Source organism: Lissotriton helveticus, chromosome 10, assembly GCF_964261635.1.
Source record: "Lissotriton helveticus chromosome 10, aLisHel1.1, whole genome shotgun sequence".
Classification (NCBI taxonomy): Eukaryota; Metazoa; Chordata; class Amphibia; order Caudata; family Salamandridae; genus Lissotriton; species Lissotriton helveticus.
Window position 1 is genome coordinate 392,857,854 of NC_136071.1, and position 17,842 is coordinate 392,875,695.

General features: G+C 45.2%; 1 protein-coding gene across 4 annotated transcripts in view; it reads right to left on the reverse strand.

Annotated features, from left to right (window-relative positions):
• Window positions 1-17,842, reverse strand: part of SLC4A2 (solute carrier family 4 member 2) — a 1,409,997-nt gene that overhangs the window by 191,796 nt on the left and 1,200,359 nt on the right. For all 4 annotated transcript variants that reach the window (XM_078662834.1, XM_078662833.1, XM_078662832.1 and 1 more), the window contains 2 exons: window positions 9,265-9,459; window positions 5,839-6,051 (listed from right to left, as the gene is read on the reverse strand). In XM_078662834.1, coding sequence (XP_078518960.1) covers window positions 5,839-6,051; window positions 9,265-9,459 — 408 coding nt within the window. The remainder of the gene's footprint in view (window positions 1-5,838; window positions 6,052-9,264; window positions 9,460-17,842) is intronic.

Genomic DNA, 17,842 nt, shown 5'->3' on the forward strand with positions numbered 1-17,842 from the left:
ATCAAGTTTTTAAGGTGTTTGTATACTGGAGCTACGGCAAGCGTCCGGTTTGGCCTGAAGGGCGAATGCACGCAAGCTTTCCCAATCAGGAGAGGGGTCAGACAAGGTTGAGTTCTGGTCCCTTTTCTTTTTAATCTTTATATAAATGGATTAGAAGAAGCATAAGCATTACTTTTGCAGGGCAAAGAGGTGTCGGTTCATTCCGGCACTCCTTTATGCGGACGATACTGTGTTACTGGCACGCACTAAAAACAGCTTCCAGAGAATTTTGGATAGCTTCACTGTATTTATGAATGACCTAGGTCTTAAAACTAATATCACTAAAACATATGTCATGAGATGTAGGCAAGGCACCCAGAAGACCCGAGAAATGTTTATAGATGGGAAGAAGTTATTAACAGATTTTTCCTATCTAGGTATACTTTTTAACCAACATGATTCCTGGGCTGCCACTGTATCTGCTAACAAGTTGGCATTTTCTAGATTCACCTCAGCTCTAATAACATTTGCTAAAAAACTAGGGACGAAACCACCCTCAGAACTCCTACAAATATATAAAGCAAAATGTATTACGATGGCAAATTATGGGGTAGGGGTATGGGGCTTTACAGATGCTACCCCAATACAAATAGTTGAAAATGCTTTTTTTAAGGCGCATTCTGTCAGTACCCCAGAGTACCTCCTCATTTATTTGTCATGAAGAACTGGGTTTACAATATATAGCTGATCTAGTAAAAGTAGAGCCAATACTCCTGTGGCACAGAGTTTGGTGCAAAGACCAGTAAAGTTAAACAGGGAAATTTTAAAAGATACATTGAGGTGCGAGGGGGCCTTGCGAATACCTTGGATTACATTTATGCATGATATTTATGAATGACCTGGGCCACCCAGAGTATTTTTTAAATCCAATATCTATGTTGGAGATTCCGAGAAAGACTCTAAAAAAAGATTGTCTCGAACTACTGGAAACGACTAGAATGACAGGGGAAATTTCAAATAAAATTACTGTGAGGCGACATCAGTTGATACGCACAACCCTGGGGATGGAGCCTTACCTATCATTCGTACCTGGCACTTTTGATAGATTTCTTTTAATTAGGTTCAGGCTTGGAAACATCCATAGATTAATGTCTTTGCCGAAAATGAATGACTGGTCGCGCAAACTGATATTGTGTCCTTGCGACAAAACCTCAGACCCGTTGACTGTGCATTTAGTGTTATATAGAGCCAAGAAAAGTATGGATTATTCCATTTATAAAGCACTTAGGGCTTAGGTAGTATCGCCAGGCCTTGTTTTACTCCAGCTCCTGGAAAACGAGCATGTAGCACGGAGAATAACAAAGTTTTTTAAAATGGTGCTTCAAATCAGGAAATGTATTATTATGGATTTGTAATTATTGTACTACGTTGTGATGGAGAATGGTGTGTGTTTTTATATGTATAATGTTGTAAATAGTATGAAATGAAATTTGCGTTTTTTTACTGCTATCATGTGCTTTAATGCCTGTATTGAAATACAGTCGAATAAAGCTTTCCTTGACTTGACTTGACTTGATGAAGCCAATGTAAGTAAAAATCTGGGGTTGCTTGTGTTTCCATCTGGAGGAGACCTAAAGCAGACAAAGCCTGATTTGCATATGATGGGTGTCAGACCAGAGTGGCATTGATGGGCAAAGAAACGATGGACTGCGCAGCAGCCCAAAGTAATTACCAGTGGCTGGGATTAATTGAAGCATTATATATTTCTTCATTACAAATAAATTAACATAAACATTGAGTGGCATGAGGGATATTCTTTAGTACAGAGGTCAGGGTGACAGGTGTCCTCCTGTGAGCAGGTCTGGGTGGGAGTGTCCTTCTGTGCAGCGCGTGGTGCGAGAATATTCCTGCCTGCATAGGTTGTGCTTCCACACATCATCCTGAGCACAGACTGAGAATAGTATACAAGGGAAGAGAACCTCCTGCCGAGTGATAAATATTGATATCCCTTTCATTTAAGTTCAGTAACACCAATTAATTTAACAGAGCATTTTAAATTAATAAGAAACACAGAGCATCAAGAAAATGTCATCATGCATTTTGACAGACAAATTTCAAACATGATATGCACAAATACCTTCGCTTTGACTACATCAATGTGTAGTTGGATTTATTCCCCGGTCGTTTGGCTATCCACTCATCTGTGTTCTGAGGATATAAGTGTATTAACTTTAAAATATGTTTTGCTTACCCAAACAGTTTTGGTTTTGCACGTTTTACCACTGTGCACCCAAACGATCATTTTGCACTTACGTTTGAAATTCTTTTGTCAAAATGCATGATATTCAAATGGACAAATGACTCGACCTGACTAAACTGTTCACTTTAGAATAACTATACTGGCTTGAAATTAGCTGGAACTTGACATGATCTCCCGATATTCGTGGGGGAGGCGCAATGATGTGGGTGGTGATTATGAATATAAGAAACGTAAGTAGATTGAGAAGGGCTCAGGGTGGGTTCAGGGGGAGTTGATTAGTTTCTTAGTGGTTAACATGGACTGTATGTTATGTAGGTAGGTCTGATACACACCATATAATATTGTACGATAGTCTTGTTGGGTATGTTGATATTGTGTACTATGTTTTATGAGTTGTTAACTAAGGGCTAGATGTAGGTAAATAGGTTTTACCGATTTAAAATACCGAATTTTACTGATTCGGTATTTTAGAATCGGTAAATCCTATGTAGGTAAATATTTGGTAAAAATTACAGAATCGTTAAGGTTCGGTATTTACCGATTCGGTAATTGCCATTCATTCCTACGGGCCTGGAGGCCCATAGGAATGAATGTCAATAATCGAATCGGTAATTACCGATTCAGTAAATTTGGAAAAAAGTCAATGGTGGCAGGGTGTCACTTTGACACCCTGCTGTACCCCTGATTAGTGCTTGTGTGCACATGTGGTTTTACGATTCTAAAATACCGAATTTTACTGATTCGGTATTTTAGAATCGGTAAATCCTATGTAGGTAAATATTCAGTAAAAATTACAGAATCGTTAAGATTCGGTAATTACCGAATCGGTATTTACCGATTCGGTAATTGCCATTTATTCCTATGCGGTACAAAAGGGGGTGGTGATGGACGGAGCATCTGAATCAATCAAACACTCAAAAGATCTGGGTTTGATCCATCACCGTTCTTTAGCCCACTCTGCCACCCAAGTTCAGACATGGCTATATGCAAATCAGTCTGACCCTGTGCCTCATGGGAACAGTCCAGCCCGAACTGCCAAGCCATGCCTTCCCTGGACCGGAAACAAGCTTCAGAGGACCGGTTTCTGGCATTCCAGCTGTCTTCAGCCGGGCTTGCTTGAATCCAGTGGCAAAGTGAGCAAGGGACTCACGTCTGAGCATACCCTGCCACACTTATGGCGGCCAAAGCGGTACAAAAGGGGGTGGTGATGGACGGAGCATCTGAATCAATCAAACACTCACAACCAGTCAAAAGATCTGGGTTTGATCCATCACCGTTCTTTAGCCCACTCTGCCACCCCAGTTCAGACATGGCTATATGCAAATCAGTCTGACCCTGTGCCTCCTGGGAACAGTCCAGCCCGAACTGCCAAGCCATGCCTTCCCTGGACCGGAAACAAGCTTCCGAGGACCGGTTTCTGGCATTCCAGCCGTCTTCAGCCCAGCTTACGTGAATCCAGTGGCAAAGTGAGCAAGGGACTCACGTCTGAGCATACCCTGCCACACTTATGGCGGCCAAAGCGGTACAAAAGGGGGTGGTGATGGACGGAGCATCTGAATCAATCAAACACTCACAACCAGTCAAAAGATCTGGGTTTGATCCATCACCGTTCTTTAGCCCACTCTGCCACCCCAGTTCAGACATGGCTATATGCAAATCAGTCTGACCCTGTGCCTCATGGGAACAGTCCAGCCCGAACTGCCAAGCCATGCCTTCCCTGGACCGGAAACAAGCTTCCGAGGACCGGTTTCTGGCATTCCAGCCGTCTTCAGCCCGGCTTGCTTGAATCCAGTGGCAAAGTGAGCAAGGGACTCACGTCTGAGCATACCCTGCCACACTTATGGCGGCAAAGTGCTTCCTACATCACATTTACTGTAAATGATGATTGGGAAAATACCGAATCGGTAAATGATGATTCGGTAAATACCGAATAGGTAAATACCGATTCGCTATTTACCGAATCGGTAAAAAAGCCTCCTACATAGGAAAAGGCTATTACCGGTCGGTAACGGCCGAATTCGACTGGTACCGACCGGTAAAAGCCTACCTACATCTAGCCCTAAGGGCTAGATGTAGGTAAATAGGTTTTACCAATTCTAAAATACCGAATTTTACTGATTCGGTATTTTAGAATCTGTAAATCCTATGTAGGTAAATATTCAGTAAAAATTACAGAATCGTTAAGATTCGATAATTACCGAATCAGTATTTACCGATTCGGTAATTGCCATTCATTCCTATGGGCCTGGAGGCCCATAGGAAAGAATGTCAGTTACAGAATCGGTAATTATCGATTCGGTAAAATTGGAAAAAGTCAAGGGTGGCAGGGTGTCATTTTGACACACTGCTGCCGCCCTGATTAGTGCTTGTGTACACATGTGGCACACATACATGCCCTAAGGGCATGTATGTCTGTCACATGGCACAGGTGTAAATGCATATATTTGCATTTACATAGGAATTCATTATTTACCACCAACTAATAGTTGGTGGTAAATAACGAATTCTTAAAGAACAGAAGCACTGTTTACATAGCTTCCTACATCTCATTTACCGATTCGGTAAATACCGAATCAGTAAATGATGATTCGGTAAATACCAAATCGGTAAATGATGATTCGGTAAATAATGAATCGGTAAATACTGATTAGTTATTTACCGAATCGGTAAATACCGATTAGTTATTTACCGAATCGGTAAAAAAGCCTCCTATATAGGAAAAGGCTATTACCGGTCGGTAAAAGCCGAATTCGGCAGTTACGGACCGGTAAAAGCCTACCTACATCTAGCCCTGAGGGCCATATGCATCAAGCTAATTAGCATTCCCAAAGGCCGAAATTCTGAGAATTTCGGCCTTTGCGAATGCTAATTAGCAAAATGGTATGTATGTAACATGTTTGATGCAAAATAAGGAATCGCAAAATTTGCTATTCTTTATTTTGCGATTGCACTTAAGAAATCGCAAATTTTGCGATTCCTTAAATGCAATGTATCAAAGAAAAAATATTCAAAAAATGCCCATAAGGATTCGCAAATTACCACCAACTTCTAGTTGGTGGTAAGTTGCAAATTCTTTTAAAAAAGCTTTTTTCAAAAAAACAATGGTGCCATATGACGCACATACATGCCCTTAGGGCATGTATGTGCGCCATATGCCCCCAAATTTCATTTTCAGGGGTGCAGCAGGGTGTTCTTGAGACACCCCTGCACCCTTGAAAAAATTCCTAATTTGCGATTAGCAAATTGCTAATCGCAAATTGCCCCTTCATTCCTATGGGCCTCCTGGCCTCCTGATGATACATATGGCCCAGAGTTCCTAAAAATCAATACACATTTTCTCTGTTAAAATAAATGCATGATATTTTCTTGATGCTCTGGTATCATTTTGGTTTGCTATTGTCAATGAATCCAGTTTACGGAACTTGAATGAAAGGAATATCGAATAATAATTATCACTAGAGAGGTACCACTGCTTCCTTGGTAACTGGCAATTACCAAGGTCCTCTTCGTTCTGGGTAACGTTGTTTCATGAAACCAGATTGGAAATAGGGTGCTTTCTCATTTGGGCTTAGGCACACACCATATCTGAACTCACATACCCGACCAGGGAAGAAGCGACTGTTCTTAAACTTTCTGAGGAAGAAGGCGATGAAGAAGGTGCCAAACATGAGGACCAAGGAGAGTAGAGCTGTATTGGGCTGGCCCGTGATCTTGGTTACCAGCACATCAGTGTTATTCAAGGCCAGGTATGTTGCATTTTCATTGGTAAAGTTCTTCTTTTCACAGTTAGTGAGTGGATGTTCTTGAAAGATCTGCCAAGAAAAAGGAGAGAGTCATAGGTCTACCAGCCACACAGTATTGCCAGCTTACTTCATCCTAGAGCAGAAGCTTGTAGTATCCCACTGTATCCCCTGCTACCGGTGAATCTCTTGAGAAAACAGGGTACACACATTCTGCTATAATAATGAATTGCTTCCCACAGTAGACCTAGAAGCCCAAATCTCCCACTGTTCTGCAATATTTTACCTGCAGCACATACAGCTACTCTAGCACTAAAAGCATATCAAATGCTGCCAAAGGATTATTTATGGCATACAATGCGTAAAGATGTGACATGTTTGAAACTTCTCAGGTCTTCCAATGTATCTCGTATTATTCCAATTTAAGTACCACAAACTCCTGCTAATGCATGATATTTCCAAAATTGAATAGCTGGATTACTCAATTCCTGACCTTTGAAACAACGCTGATACAACATTGTCATGATCAGCAGAAACCCATGCCCTACCTAATGTCTACAGAGACTTCTAGCACGTTTTCCTTGGTCCTTCCACCGTAGCCCATTCCCTAATTTCAAAGAACTCTTAGCAGCCATTTCAATCCTGAATGCAACAATCCCTGTCCTAATTCCAGAGCTCCAGACTCTGTCAAGGTACCACATTTGCAGTGTGACACCCTATTTCTCCGCCCCAAAAATCTTTTTTTTTTTAATTTCAAAGTATTTTGGGCCAGATGTAGGTAAATGGCATTTACTGATACGTAAATACCAAATTTTACCGATTCGGTATTTACAAATCGGTAAATGCCATGTAGGTAAATATTCGGTAACAATCGCCGAATCTTTAAGATTCTGTAATTACCGAATCGGGATTTACCGATTCGGTAATTGCCATTGATTCCTATGGGCCTTGAGGCCCATAGGAATCAATGGCAATTACCGAATCGGTAAATACCTATTCGGTAAAATTACCGAATAGTCAAGGGTGGCAGGGTGTCACTTTGACACCCTGTTACACCCCTGATTCAGGCTTGTGTGCCATGTGACACACATACATGGCCTAAGGGCATGTATGTGTGTCACATGGCACAGGTGTACATGCACAGATTTGCATGTACACAGGTATTCATTATTTACCACCAACTAATAGTTGGTGGTAAATAACGAATCCTTAAGGCCCTGTGGCACTGTTTTCAGTGCCACCTACATCTCAAATTACCGATTCGGTAAATTTACCGATTCGGTAATTTACAGAATCTGTAAATTTACCGATTCGGTAAATTTATCGAATCGGTAATTTTTATGCCCCCTACATCTAAAACTCCAAATACCGGTATTTGGCCAACTACATCTGGCCCTTTATTATTAATTTTTATAAGCAAAGACTTTAGCATTTCTGTTACAAGGTTAGCCATTTTAGCCATTCGTAGTTTGTACATCAGTGTTTTCAGGCACCTCTAACGGGGTCCTTCATTCAGCATGCTTTGGTCTATGCCAAGCCCACAAAGCTCATCCGAGGTACTTCGGTCTTGACTAAAGCAACCCATGTCCTAATTCCACAAAGCTCTCCTAAGGTCCTTTATTCCCTAGTACAACAATCCACGACCTCATCTCAGAGAACTTTGTCCAGGCACCTTGTTTCAGAAATAAACACATCATGTTCTTGTCCCTTAGAGCTGTGCCAAGGCACCCTATTTTTGACTTCTGCATCCCTACCTTAAAAAAAGTAGGATCAGGCACCTCGGTTCCGAACCTTGTTGACACACAACAATTGTGTGTAGACTGTGGCAGCCACTGAGAGTTCGTTCTAGATTCTGTAGTCCTGACTGCAACAGCCCACTTCCTAGACCTAGAAAGCTGTTGTCGAGGCACTACCGTCTGGATATCAGAGAGACAAGTCATTTCAGTCCTGACTATAGCAGTTTGTGCCTAATCTCAGAGCCCCAAGGACCTGCCACCATTTTAAAGTTACTCCAACATTTATGAGGCTAAATGGGCTCCTTTCGTTGTCAGCCTTGTACCAGTTAGTGTCTGCTAGGGCAATTAACCAATGAATATCCCTCCTAATATAGAATTCCTTTCTGCTAAGCAGCCTAGAATGATCTAGTTGCTGGGAAGGTTTAAGGCTATATTATGGAGGCATAGGTATGATGGTTAATGAATGAACCATGGGTACTTTTTATTATCCTTTCACCTTCAATTAAGCTGAGGAAAGTGCTGTTCTATTAGTAGCTAGGAGCCAGACTTAATATGTCTTCTTTTATTAGGACAGTTATTTCTTTTTTCCACATCTAACCTATCGTAAAATGTTATATATAGAATCCATATAGCTACTGTTATATAACTAACGTATTGTACTCTGTATGGCCTACATTGGTATGCTGATATCTGGGGTTGACCTGATGACTTTCTGATTCAGCAGAATTAACAACTTTAAGAATGATAATTGTGTGCATTTTAGAAACCCATTAAAGAAATAAAGGTAAAGCTCATCCAAGGTACTTTAGTCTTGACTTGAGCAAACCATGTTCTTATTCCAGAAAGCTCTGCTGAGGTCCATTAATCCCGACTTCAACAATTCATGACTTAATTTCACAGCTCCAAGGACTGTCAACATTAAAATGTAGTAATTACTGCAATAACCGATGATATTATTTTATAGAAGTCTGCCAAAGCACCTTAGGCCTGACTGCAGGAGTGCATGCAATGGGCTGCTGCATGCGGGACTGATGTAGTAAAACAGAGTTCTCTAGGATTAGGACCAAATTAATGCCTTTTTCTCAGAGAGCTCAACCGAGGCCCCAACTATCACTGCAACCACCAATATTATAATGGCAGAGCCTTACTGTGACATTTCACACCCTACCCTAATGTAGTCCAAGGAAGGTCTGCTGACTCACCACAGTGCTGACTAAGCAGCTAATGTCAAAATCTCAGAGCTCTACAGGAGCTGCACCTTGGTCCAGGTTGAAGCAGGTCACGTCCTTATCCCAGAGAGTTTTGTCAAGTACCCTCTTTTCCCACTGCTGCAACCCATGTCCCGAGAGAGCTCTGTTTTTGTCACTCAATCATGGCTTCAGAAAGAGATACCCCAATCCAGTAGCCCCAAAGAGATATGCGAGGAAATTATTTCCTGACTTCAACAGACTATTTCCTAACCCAGCAAATTATGCTGAGGCACATCGGTCCTAACCACAATACAGCTTATTAAGGCAAATGCCTCCTAGTATCTAGTATGAAATCTTACCTTGACAAGCTTATAGAAAGTCTCGTAGATGAAAATAAGAGAGATGAGGAAGGCAAAGATTTCCTGAGTAAATCTGGACACGAACCGGACCAGGAAGCTGCCCTCAAATGCCACCATGACCAGCACAATGATGATGAGCCAGAAGCCAATCCATACTCTGCCCACAAGATACTCAAGGCCATTGGAGGTGCAGAACTGCAAGTAGCAAAGGGACAAAATATCATTTATGTTACTGTTACCGCACATTAAGAACAGTCAGTAGCTTTACACAATTCAAATGTAAACCCTAGACAACAGAAAGACAAAAAGAAATTGTATGACATTACAGTAGTTTTCTTTCTCGGCACTCACCAAATTAAAGCCTGATCCTGAGTGGGCTAATTAGGATATAATCTTGAACTCATAATTACAATACTCCCAACAACCATGCCTACGTGACTTCAGCGAGACTCAGGGGCCGATTAGGATGGCGGACGGACTTTCCCCGACCGCCATCCCTGTGGAAAACGGGACCGTCCGCAATGTGAGCGGCGGTCCCGCCATGCCAATTATGATGCGCCTGCCACACTTGCGGGCGCATCATGCAATTTTAACATTGCGGCGAGCGGTGCTGAAAGCACCGCCCGCCGCAATGTTAAAAATGCAGGCATGCATTTGCATACACAAAGCGGTAGGCACCGCGCGGTGCCTGCCGCTTTGTGTATGCAAATGCAGAGGGGTACCACAGGTACCCCCCATGTCCACCCCCCCTCTCGCCTTCACCATGGGGGCCCGCAGGGGGCCCCCAAAGTAAAGACCACATGCCTTTCCGTGGCGGCATTGCCGCCACGGAAAGGCATCTGCATGAGGCCATCCTAATATGGCTGGCCATATGAACCCTTTTCCGCCCCGGCCGCAAGGCGACCGGGGCGGAAAAGTGGCAGACGGTGTTTCCGTCCACCGCGGTCCCCCCGCCATTGTAATATGGCGGGGGGGGGGGGAAATAGGTGGCGGCCGGTCACGGATGTCGGGCGGATCGCCACCGCCTGAATGGCGGTGGCGGTCCGCCCGACATCCTAATGGGCACCTAAGATCAGACCTAATATGAGATTTTCAGTAACCACAGAGGTAGTAGTAACATACACTGGAGCAGGGGTGGCTGAACTGGAGTCAAGCATAACTCGCTCTCAACCTAATGAACAAGTTACTTACATTCGGTAACGATATATCTGTAAGAGACATAGATTAGTTATGGATTCCTCACCTTAGAATTAACCCCAGGTGTCATACTGGATCCGGAGAATTTTTTCTCAGCAGTACCTCTGCGCATCGATAGGTGGCATCAGTCGACTCCGCGTTCGTTGTTGGCATTGTGTTTGCCCGAATGACGCCCGGTATCTACTTAGACGCCGCCCTCTTGCGCTGACGTTAGTTCTTTACACGACATTCCACGCCAGAAGCGCAGAGCCATGCAAGACACTGACCACTGGTGCACAAAAACTAGGGCCCTGAAAGGGAAGGCCCTTACCCTAGAAATAAGTTTGCAGAATGGGGAGGATGGATGGGGCGGTGAGGAATCCATAACTAATCTGTCTCTTACAGATATATCGTTACCAAAGGTAAGTAACTTGTTCATCTGAAAGAGACAATTAGTTATGGATTCCTCACCTTAGAATAGATACACCAGCAATACCAACCCCAGTGGTGGGTCTGTGAAACCAGTTCACCCAAAAAAATCCTGGAGAACTGAACGGTCGAAGAAGCTGTCTATCCGGACTTGGCTGTCTAGGCAGTAGTGATTGGTAAACGTGTGCAGTGAAGCCCACGTAGCTGCCTGGCAGATTTCAATAAAGGGGACTCCCCATCCCAAAGCAGTAGTAGCAGTGGTTGCCCTGGTGGAAAGGGCATGCAAACCCATTAGAGGTTCCTTTTTTGCTAAGGAATAGCAGATTTTGATGCAAAGAACGACCCATTGGGAGATGGTTAGTTTTTGCACGGCCCGACCTTCCTTTGCGCCCACATAACCGACAAAGAGCTGGTCATCCACCTGGAATTGTTTTGTGTAATCAAAATAGGACGAAAGCGCACGTTTTGGATCCAGACTCCATGTCCCAAAGCAGTAGTAGCTGCCGTTGCCCTGGTGGAATGGGCACGCAACCCCACTAGAGGTTCCTAATTTGCTAAGGAATAGCAGATTTTGATGCAAAGAACAACCCATCGGGATATGGTTTGTTTTTGCACAGCCCGACCTTTTTTTGCACCCACATAACCGACAAAGAGCTGGTCATCCACCCGGAATTGTTTTGTGCGATCCAGATAGAACGAAAGTGCACGTTTTGGATCCAGACAGTGGAGCCTCACTTCCTCTTTAGAAGGATGTGGAGGCGGAAAGAAGGTGGGCAAAGTGATGGTCTGTCCTGTATGGAAAGAGGTAACCACTTTGGTAAGGAAAGAAGGCCTAGTGCGGAGGACAACCTTGTCTGGATGAACAGCCAGGAAAGGAGGCTTAGAAGAAAGAGCCTGTAGCTAACTCACCCTGTGATCCGAGGTGATGGCAACCAGAAAGGCAGTTGTGAGGGTTAAGCGTCTGAGAGGACGCGACCATAGAGCAGAGCTGTCCAGCTGGGTAATACTATTAAGATGCACAGCAATCATAGAATGGTTATCGGGCTGCACTACCCCAATGCAGAGGAAGCAGGGTAACCTGTTAATGATGGCAGCTAGACGTATCTGGCTGAGATATTTGACACCGAGGGGCCGGACAATGCTGTATGCGCCTACGCTCCCACTTCAGATTTTACCAGGCTCATTCACTCGCTATGACTGACCAGAGCTGGAGGCATGGGCAGCGTGGGATTGGACACCTGGGGTGACTTATTCACGAATGCACAGCTACAGAGCCTAGATGGGCTGATAGAGAGCTTTGGTGTTGCGCAGGGCACTTTTCTGCTTTACGCACTATTTGTATTTTGTATTTGTATAGTCCATTTATATCGCGCTAACAATCGCTCCAGGGAGCATCTCGGCGCCAAAAAGAGGACAACCAGATGAAAAGGTTGCCTTACTGCTCAAGGAGACCAAAACCGGAGTCACACCAGTGCTCTGGCCATTGGGTCTGGAAGATTGTAAATCCAGGTTTTCAATTGCTTACGGAAATCGGATTCCCTGTCTAGTGCTCTTAGTGCAGGGGGCAGCGCATTCCATGCTTTGGCACCCAGTACCGCCAGAGATTTACCCCCACGGGTTTTGAGTCTGAAACTTGGAATGGTCAAAAGATTGGCATTTGAAGATCGTAGTGCGCGATTGGGACAGTATTTAACACATTTTTTTCTTAGGTACATGGGGCCTGAATTGTGTACAGCGCGAAAGGTAATTGTTAGTACTTTGTGAAGGACCCTTTTGATTATAGGCAGCCAATGCAATACATTGAGGGCTTTGGTTGCTGAAGATCTTCTTGGCCATTTCAGAACAAGCCTTGCCGCAGCATGCTGTACCATCTGGAGTTTATGTGTAACCACCTTATTGGTACCAGCATACAGGCTGTTGCAATAGTCTATGCGAGAAGTGACCAATGCAATCGTGACTGTTTTCCTAGCTTCGAGGGGCAGCAAGTCAAAGAACTTTCTGAGCATTTTTATTACCCCGAAGCAGGTGCCTGCCACTTTTGACGCCTGATGTTTAAACGATAAGTCGGCGTCAAACTGCACCCCAAGGTTGCGAGCCAAGGAGGTAGTGTGGGGTGGTATTTCAGCCTTCTCAGGCCACCACAGTCTAGGGATGAAATCATTATTAGGGCCTATGGGCATAATCTCGGTCTTGCCTGTGTTACATTTTAAGTGGTTTTTCCGCATCCACTCAAAAGTGGCCGTTAAGCAACACTTGAGTTTTTCTTCCCAGACCTGGTTATCTTTGTCCATGACCAGGATCAGTTGAGTATCGTCGGCAAATGCTATTACATCTATGCCGTAGGACGATATCAGCTGTATCAGGGGTGCGGTATAGACATTAAACAATGTCGGACTCAGGCTAGAACCTTGAGGTACTCCCGTTGACAGTGGCTTCTCACTGGAACGAAAATCCCCCAAGGTCACCACTTGTCGCCTGTTACCAAGAAAGTTTTTTATCCACTCTAAGGCAATGCCTTTTATGCCAGATATTATTAGCCGGTCTATTAAGATAGCATGTGAGACCGTGTCGAAGGCCGCCGACAGGTCTAATAGTATCAGGACGGCCTTCTTGCCTTGATCTAAGGCTGAGCGGATGGTTTCTGTGGTGAACAGGAGGGCCGATTCGGTGGAATGCTGGGTCCTAAAACCAGCTTGGTTAGGGTGCCATGTCTCATTCTCTTCCAAGAAGTGTGTCAGCTGTTTGTTCACGGTGGACTCAGTGATTTTGCACAATGCTGGAAGTAATGAGATCGGACGTAGATTAGAGAGTGTGGTGGGGTCGGGGAGTTGTTTTTTTTGTAAGGGTTTTACAGCTGCCAATTTCCACTCAGGGGGAACGTAGGCAGTGGACAGAGAGTTGTTAACAATAGTATTTATGTCCGGGTTAACAATATCAGCAATGAGATGTAGGAGTCCTATAGGACATGGATCGAACGGAGATCCTGACTTGGTTGCCAAGATAGCCCGTTTTGACTCCTCCAGGCTGATTGTACGGAAAGCTGTAAGCTGAGGGACTTCCTGCCTAGTATTTTCATCCTCATATATTTGATCGAGGGTGGGAGCCTCAAAGTCGTTCGTCAGCCCCTTAACCTTTCCCTCAAAGAAGTCTGCGATAGAATCACAGAGCGCCTGTGAGGGAGGGATGTCCTGCATTAGCCATTTAGGTTTACTAAAGTCTTTTACGATATTAAAGATCGTCTTCTGTTTACTATTGGCTGTTTCTATGGCTGACGTATAGTACTTTGTTTTGGCTTGTTTGATTAGTGCATGGTACGCTTTCTTGATCTTTTTATATTTACTGCGTTCTGTGCTGAGGTAATTTTTCCGCCAGCTACGTTCAGCCCGTCTAAGTTCCCCCTGTTTATTTTTGAGCTCTAGGTCAAACCAGGGGGCAGATCTCTTCTTATTCCCGGGTTTACGCTTGTGTCTTCCCTGACCAGTCATGTTTTTTAGTTCCGTCATCCATTCCCTAAAGATGTTTAAATTTGGGGGTCCTGCTGCCTTAGGTTTACACTCTTTAGCTATTGGTATTAATTCGGGGTGCTTCATAGTGGCTTTTCAGTCCTCTTGTCTGGCCTGGTTATTTTTGCAGGTATGCTTATTATTAGCATTAGTTTCTGGTATGATTGAGAAAGGTATCAGTACATGGTCTGTCCATATTTGGGGTTTCAGCTGGTCTATTGATAAGGTATCTAAGTTGGTAGCAATACAATCAATCGTGTGTCCCGCCTCGTGGGTGGCTGGGGTGTCACATATTTTAAGACCCAGTACTTCCATGGTTTCTCTAAAGGAGGCAGTAGATGTCTCAGTTATAGATTCCAGATGAATGTTCACATCCCCCAGCAGGGTAAAGTTTGAGTATCTGAGTATCAAAGGGCTTAGCGCTTCTCCCACACTTCCTAAAAAGTCAGTGCTAGTGCCGGGAGGGCGATAAATTAAGGCCCCAGAGAAAGAGAAGTTATCATGGATTTTAAGACTAAAGCCCATCCCTTCCGCATCCTTTATGTCATGGAGTTCTGTCATTACACACCCAAATATATCTCTGTGTATAATGGCCACTCCCCCCCCGTTGTTCATTACCTCTGTCCACCCTCTGGATGCTGTACCCTAATGGTAGGGCATGTACCAGATCAGGGGTGCACCAGGGTTTGAGCCAAGTCTCTGTGATGAAGAGACAATCCAGGTTGTCGTCTGTAAGGAGGTCATGTATGTGCTGAGCATGTTTTGGTAGAGATCTAGCGTTAATTAAGCCCGCTTTTAAAGTATGGGTGGGGGCAGTAAGTGTGGTAAGGGCGGAGACCTGAGACCATGAAAATGCATTGTGGCATTTATGGCAGCTCATCGGACCTGTCCAGTCTGAAGGGTTTAAGTTGTGGCACTCACGATCAAGGACTGGTTTTAATGCAAGTAATTGTTGCCTACTGTAGTATCTTTTAGTAGTCTCAGCAGAGTCCTTAGCCCTGTGCCCGGCCCGTGCGTGGACGGGCGCAGACGGGCAGGACTCTGGCTTGACTCCGGCGCGAGTCCGGCGCGTCCGCTGATCGCGTCCGCTGCGCGGAGTCATTGCCGTCTCTTTTTATAGCCGTGACTCTCGCCCCTAAGTAAGGATCGCCCTACTCAAGATGGCCGCCGCAATAGTTCCAGCCTTGCCAGCAGGTCAAACAGCCCTGAAATCGGCTGTATTGTCTGGGGGGGGCAGCGCTATGCAGGATGAGTGCAACCAATCAATTTTAAAAGGTCAGTTAATTTAAAATAATGTCCTGCCCGAAATCGGCATAGACACCACAGCGTCGCGCTAAATCCGCGCGCTGGTGCAGGGGGGAGAGGACACAAAGGGCAAGTGAATACAATAAGCAAAAAGTATTTTAAAATAGCAAGAGAGAGGAGTGACCGCCCGGCTCAAGCCTCAGGCGATAGTAGCAGTAATGGTATGCCAAAGTCCTTCTACTCTTTTTATTAGCACAACAGTTCCTACGAACGCGGGGGAACACGGAGAAGGAACCGAAAATGTCACTGGTGCTGCAGACCTTGCTCACACATGCGAAGGGCAGACATGTTGTGACAGCTCTATACAGTTCTCTTAACCCTGATGTTACTTCCATGTTGGCGCCCCTTCAGGCATACTGAGACTGTGAGTTGGCAGTCACCATAAATGATAACAGTGGACGCAGTGCCTAGGATATCCCAAAATAATATCCACAAATGCCAGACTGAAATATACACAGTTTTATTTCTTACTTCACACATATTTAACACCCCACAAACTAGCCTGTATGTACTTCACGTTGGTTGACATATGCCCTCGCTGTTCTGAGTCGGATGCAACTTTCCTCCATATGGTCTGGACATGCTTTGGCCTGGGTGCATATTGGAGCGAGGTTGCGACAATATTGGGGAGTGCAACTGATACACTAATACCGGTATAGAGGCTGCACTTTCTACTTGGCATCACCAAGCATAATGCTAGGCGGAAAAATCTTAACACATTTTTGGACCTAGCACTGGCACTAGCGAAAAGGAGAATAGCCATGTCGTGGAAATCGAGCGCTGCACCTGAGGCATGTAGCTGGATGCTGGCTCTCCGCAAGGCACTTGTAGCGGAACACACAACACGAACACTGATGGTACACCGTAACACTTCCCAAACTAACCCCATGCATTGGCAAGAATGTTTGTCCTTAGTGGAGAGCAGAATGAAGGAATCCTGTCCCTTGAGGGACTGAGGTGATCGTTTATCCTTGGCTTCGGTGACAAAGGGATGGTACACTGATGTGCCTGGGCTGGACCCTTTCCCGGCTTGGGCCTAACCTAAATAGATGGGCCCTCCGACCCCTGTTGGCGGACAGGAGAGTATTGCATGAGGTCCTCTGGCTCCTCCAGTGCGTATACCGTTTTGGTGGAGGGATGCCTGGCTGCCAAGATAACATTACAGACTTCGGGAGGAAGGTCGAAAGCTGTCAACTGTCACCGCTCAATCGACATGCAAGGAGGTGGAGGATGGACAGGTTTGGGTGGAAGGCAGTCTCCTGCTGCTGCAACAGAAGATCCTCCCGAAGAGGCAGTCTGATCCAAGGATCGAAGGCCATGTGCAATAGTCCGGTATACCAGACTCTTTGTGCCCAATCCGGATCCACAACAATGACTTGGGCCCGGTCGTGCTTGATCTTCTTCAGCACTCTGGGCAGAAACTGGTATAGGCGGAAAGGCGTATAGAAGAGCGCAACTCCACTCGCAACGAAAAGCGTCACCTAGCGAGTGTCGCCTTGGAAATTCCAACATGCAGGAAGTTCTGACATTGCGCGTTCTCTCGGTGGCAAATAGATCTAACCAAGGCTCTCCCTACTGCTAAAAGAGACATTGCACCACCTCGAGTGAAGACGCCATTCGTGATCCATCATGCACCTGCAGCTGATAATGTCCGCCCTGATGGTCAGAGAACCAGCCAGGTGTTGAACCACCAGGAATTTGCCCTGATGTTCCAGCCACCAGCCATATCCAAAGGCAGAGAGCATCTTGACGTAGGGTCCACGACCCCATCCCCCCCTGTTTGTTGCAATACCCCATGACTGTGGTGATGTCCGTGAACGCTTGATATAGAGCCCGGACTCCGCCGGAGACCAGAGACCTCTGATCTCCGCCTCTCCAAAGTGGCCGCCCCATCCTAGCAGGGATGCATCCGTCACCACTGTGAACTCTGGTTGGGGAAGGAAAAGGGATCTGCCGTTCGTTAGCCACCACTGCAACTGGCCTGCAGTGCCCTCCGAGATCTGTACGCAATCGGAAAGATTCCCCATATGCTGTGCCCACTGGAACTTAAGATCCCACTGCAGAGCCTGCATATGCCATCTGGCATAGTCCACCAGCAGAATGCAGAAGGCCATGAGGCCCAGTAGCCTCAGGGTCATTCTGACCAAAACCTGGGATAGAGGCTG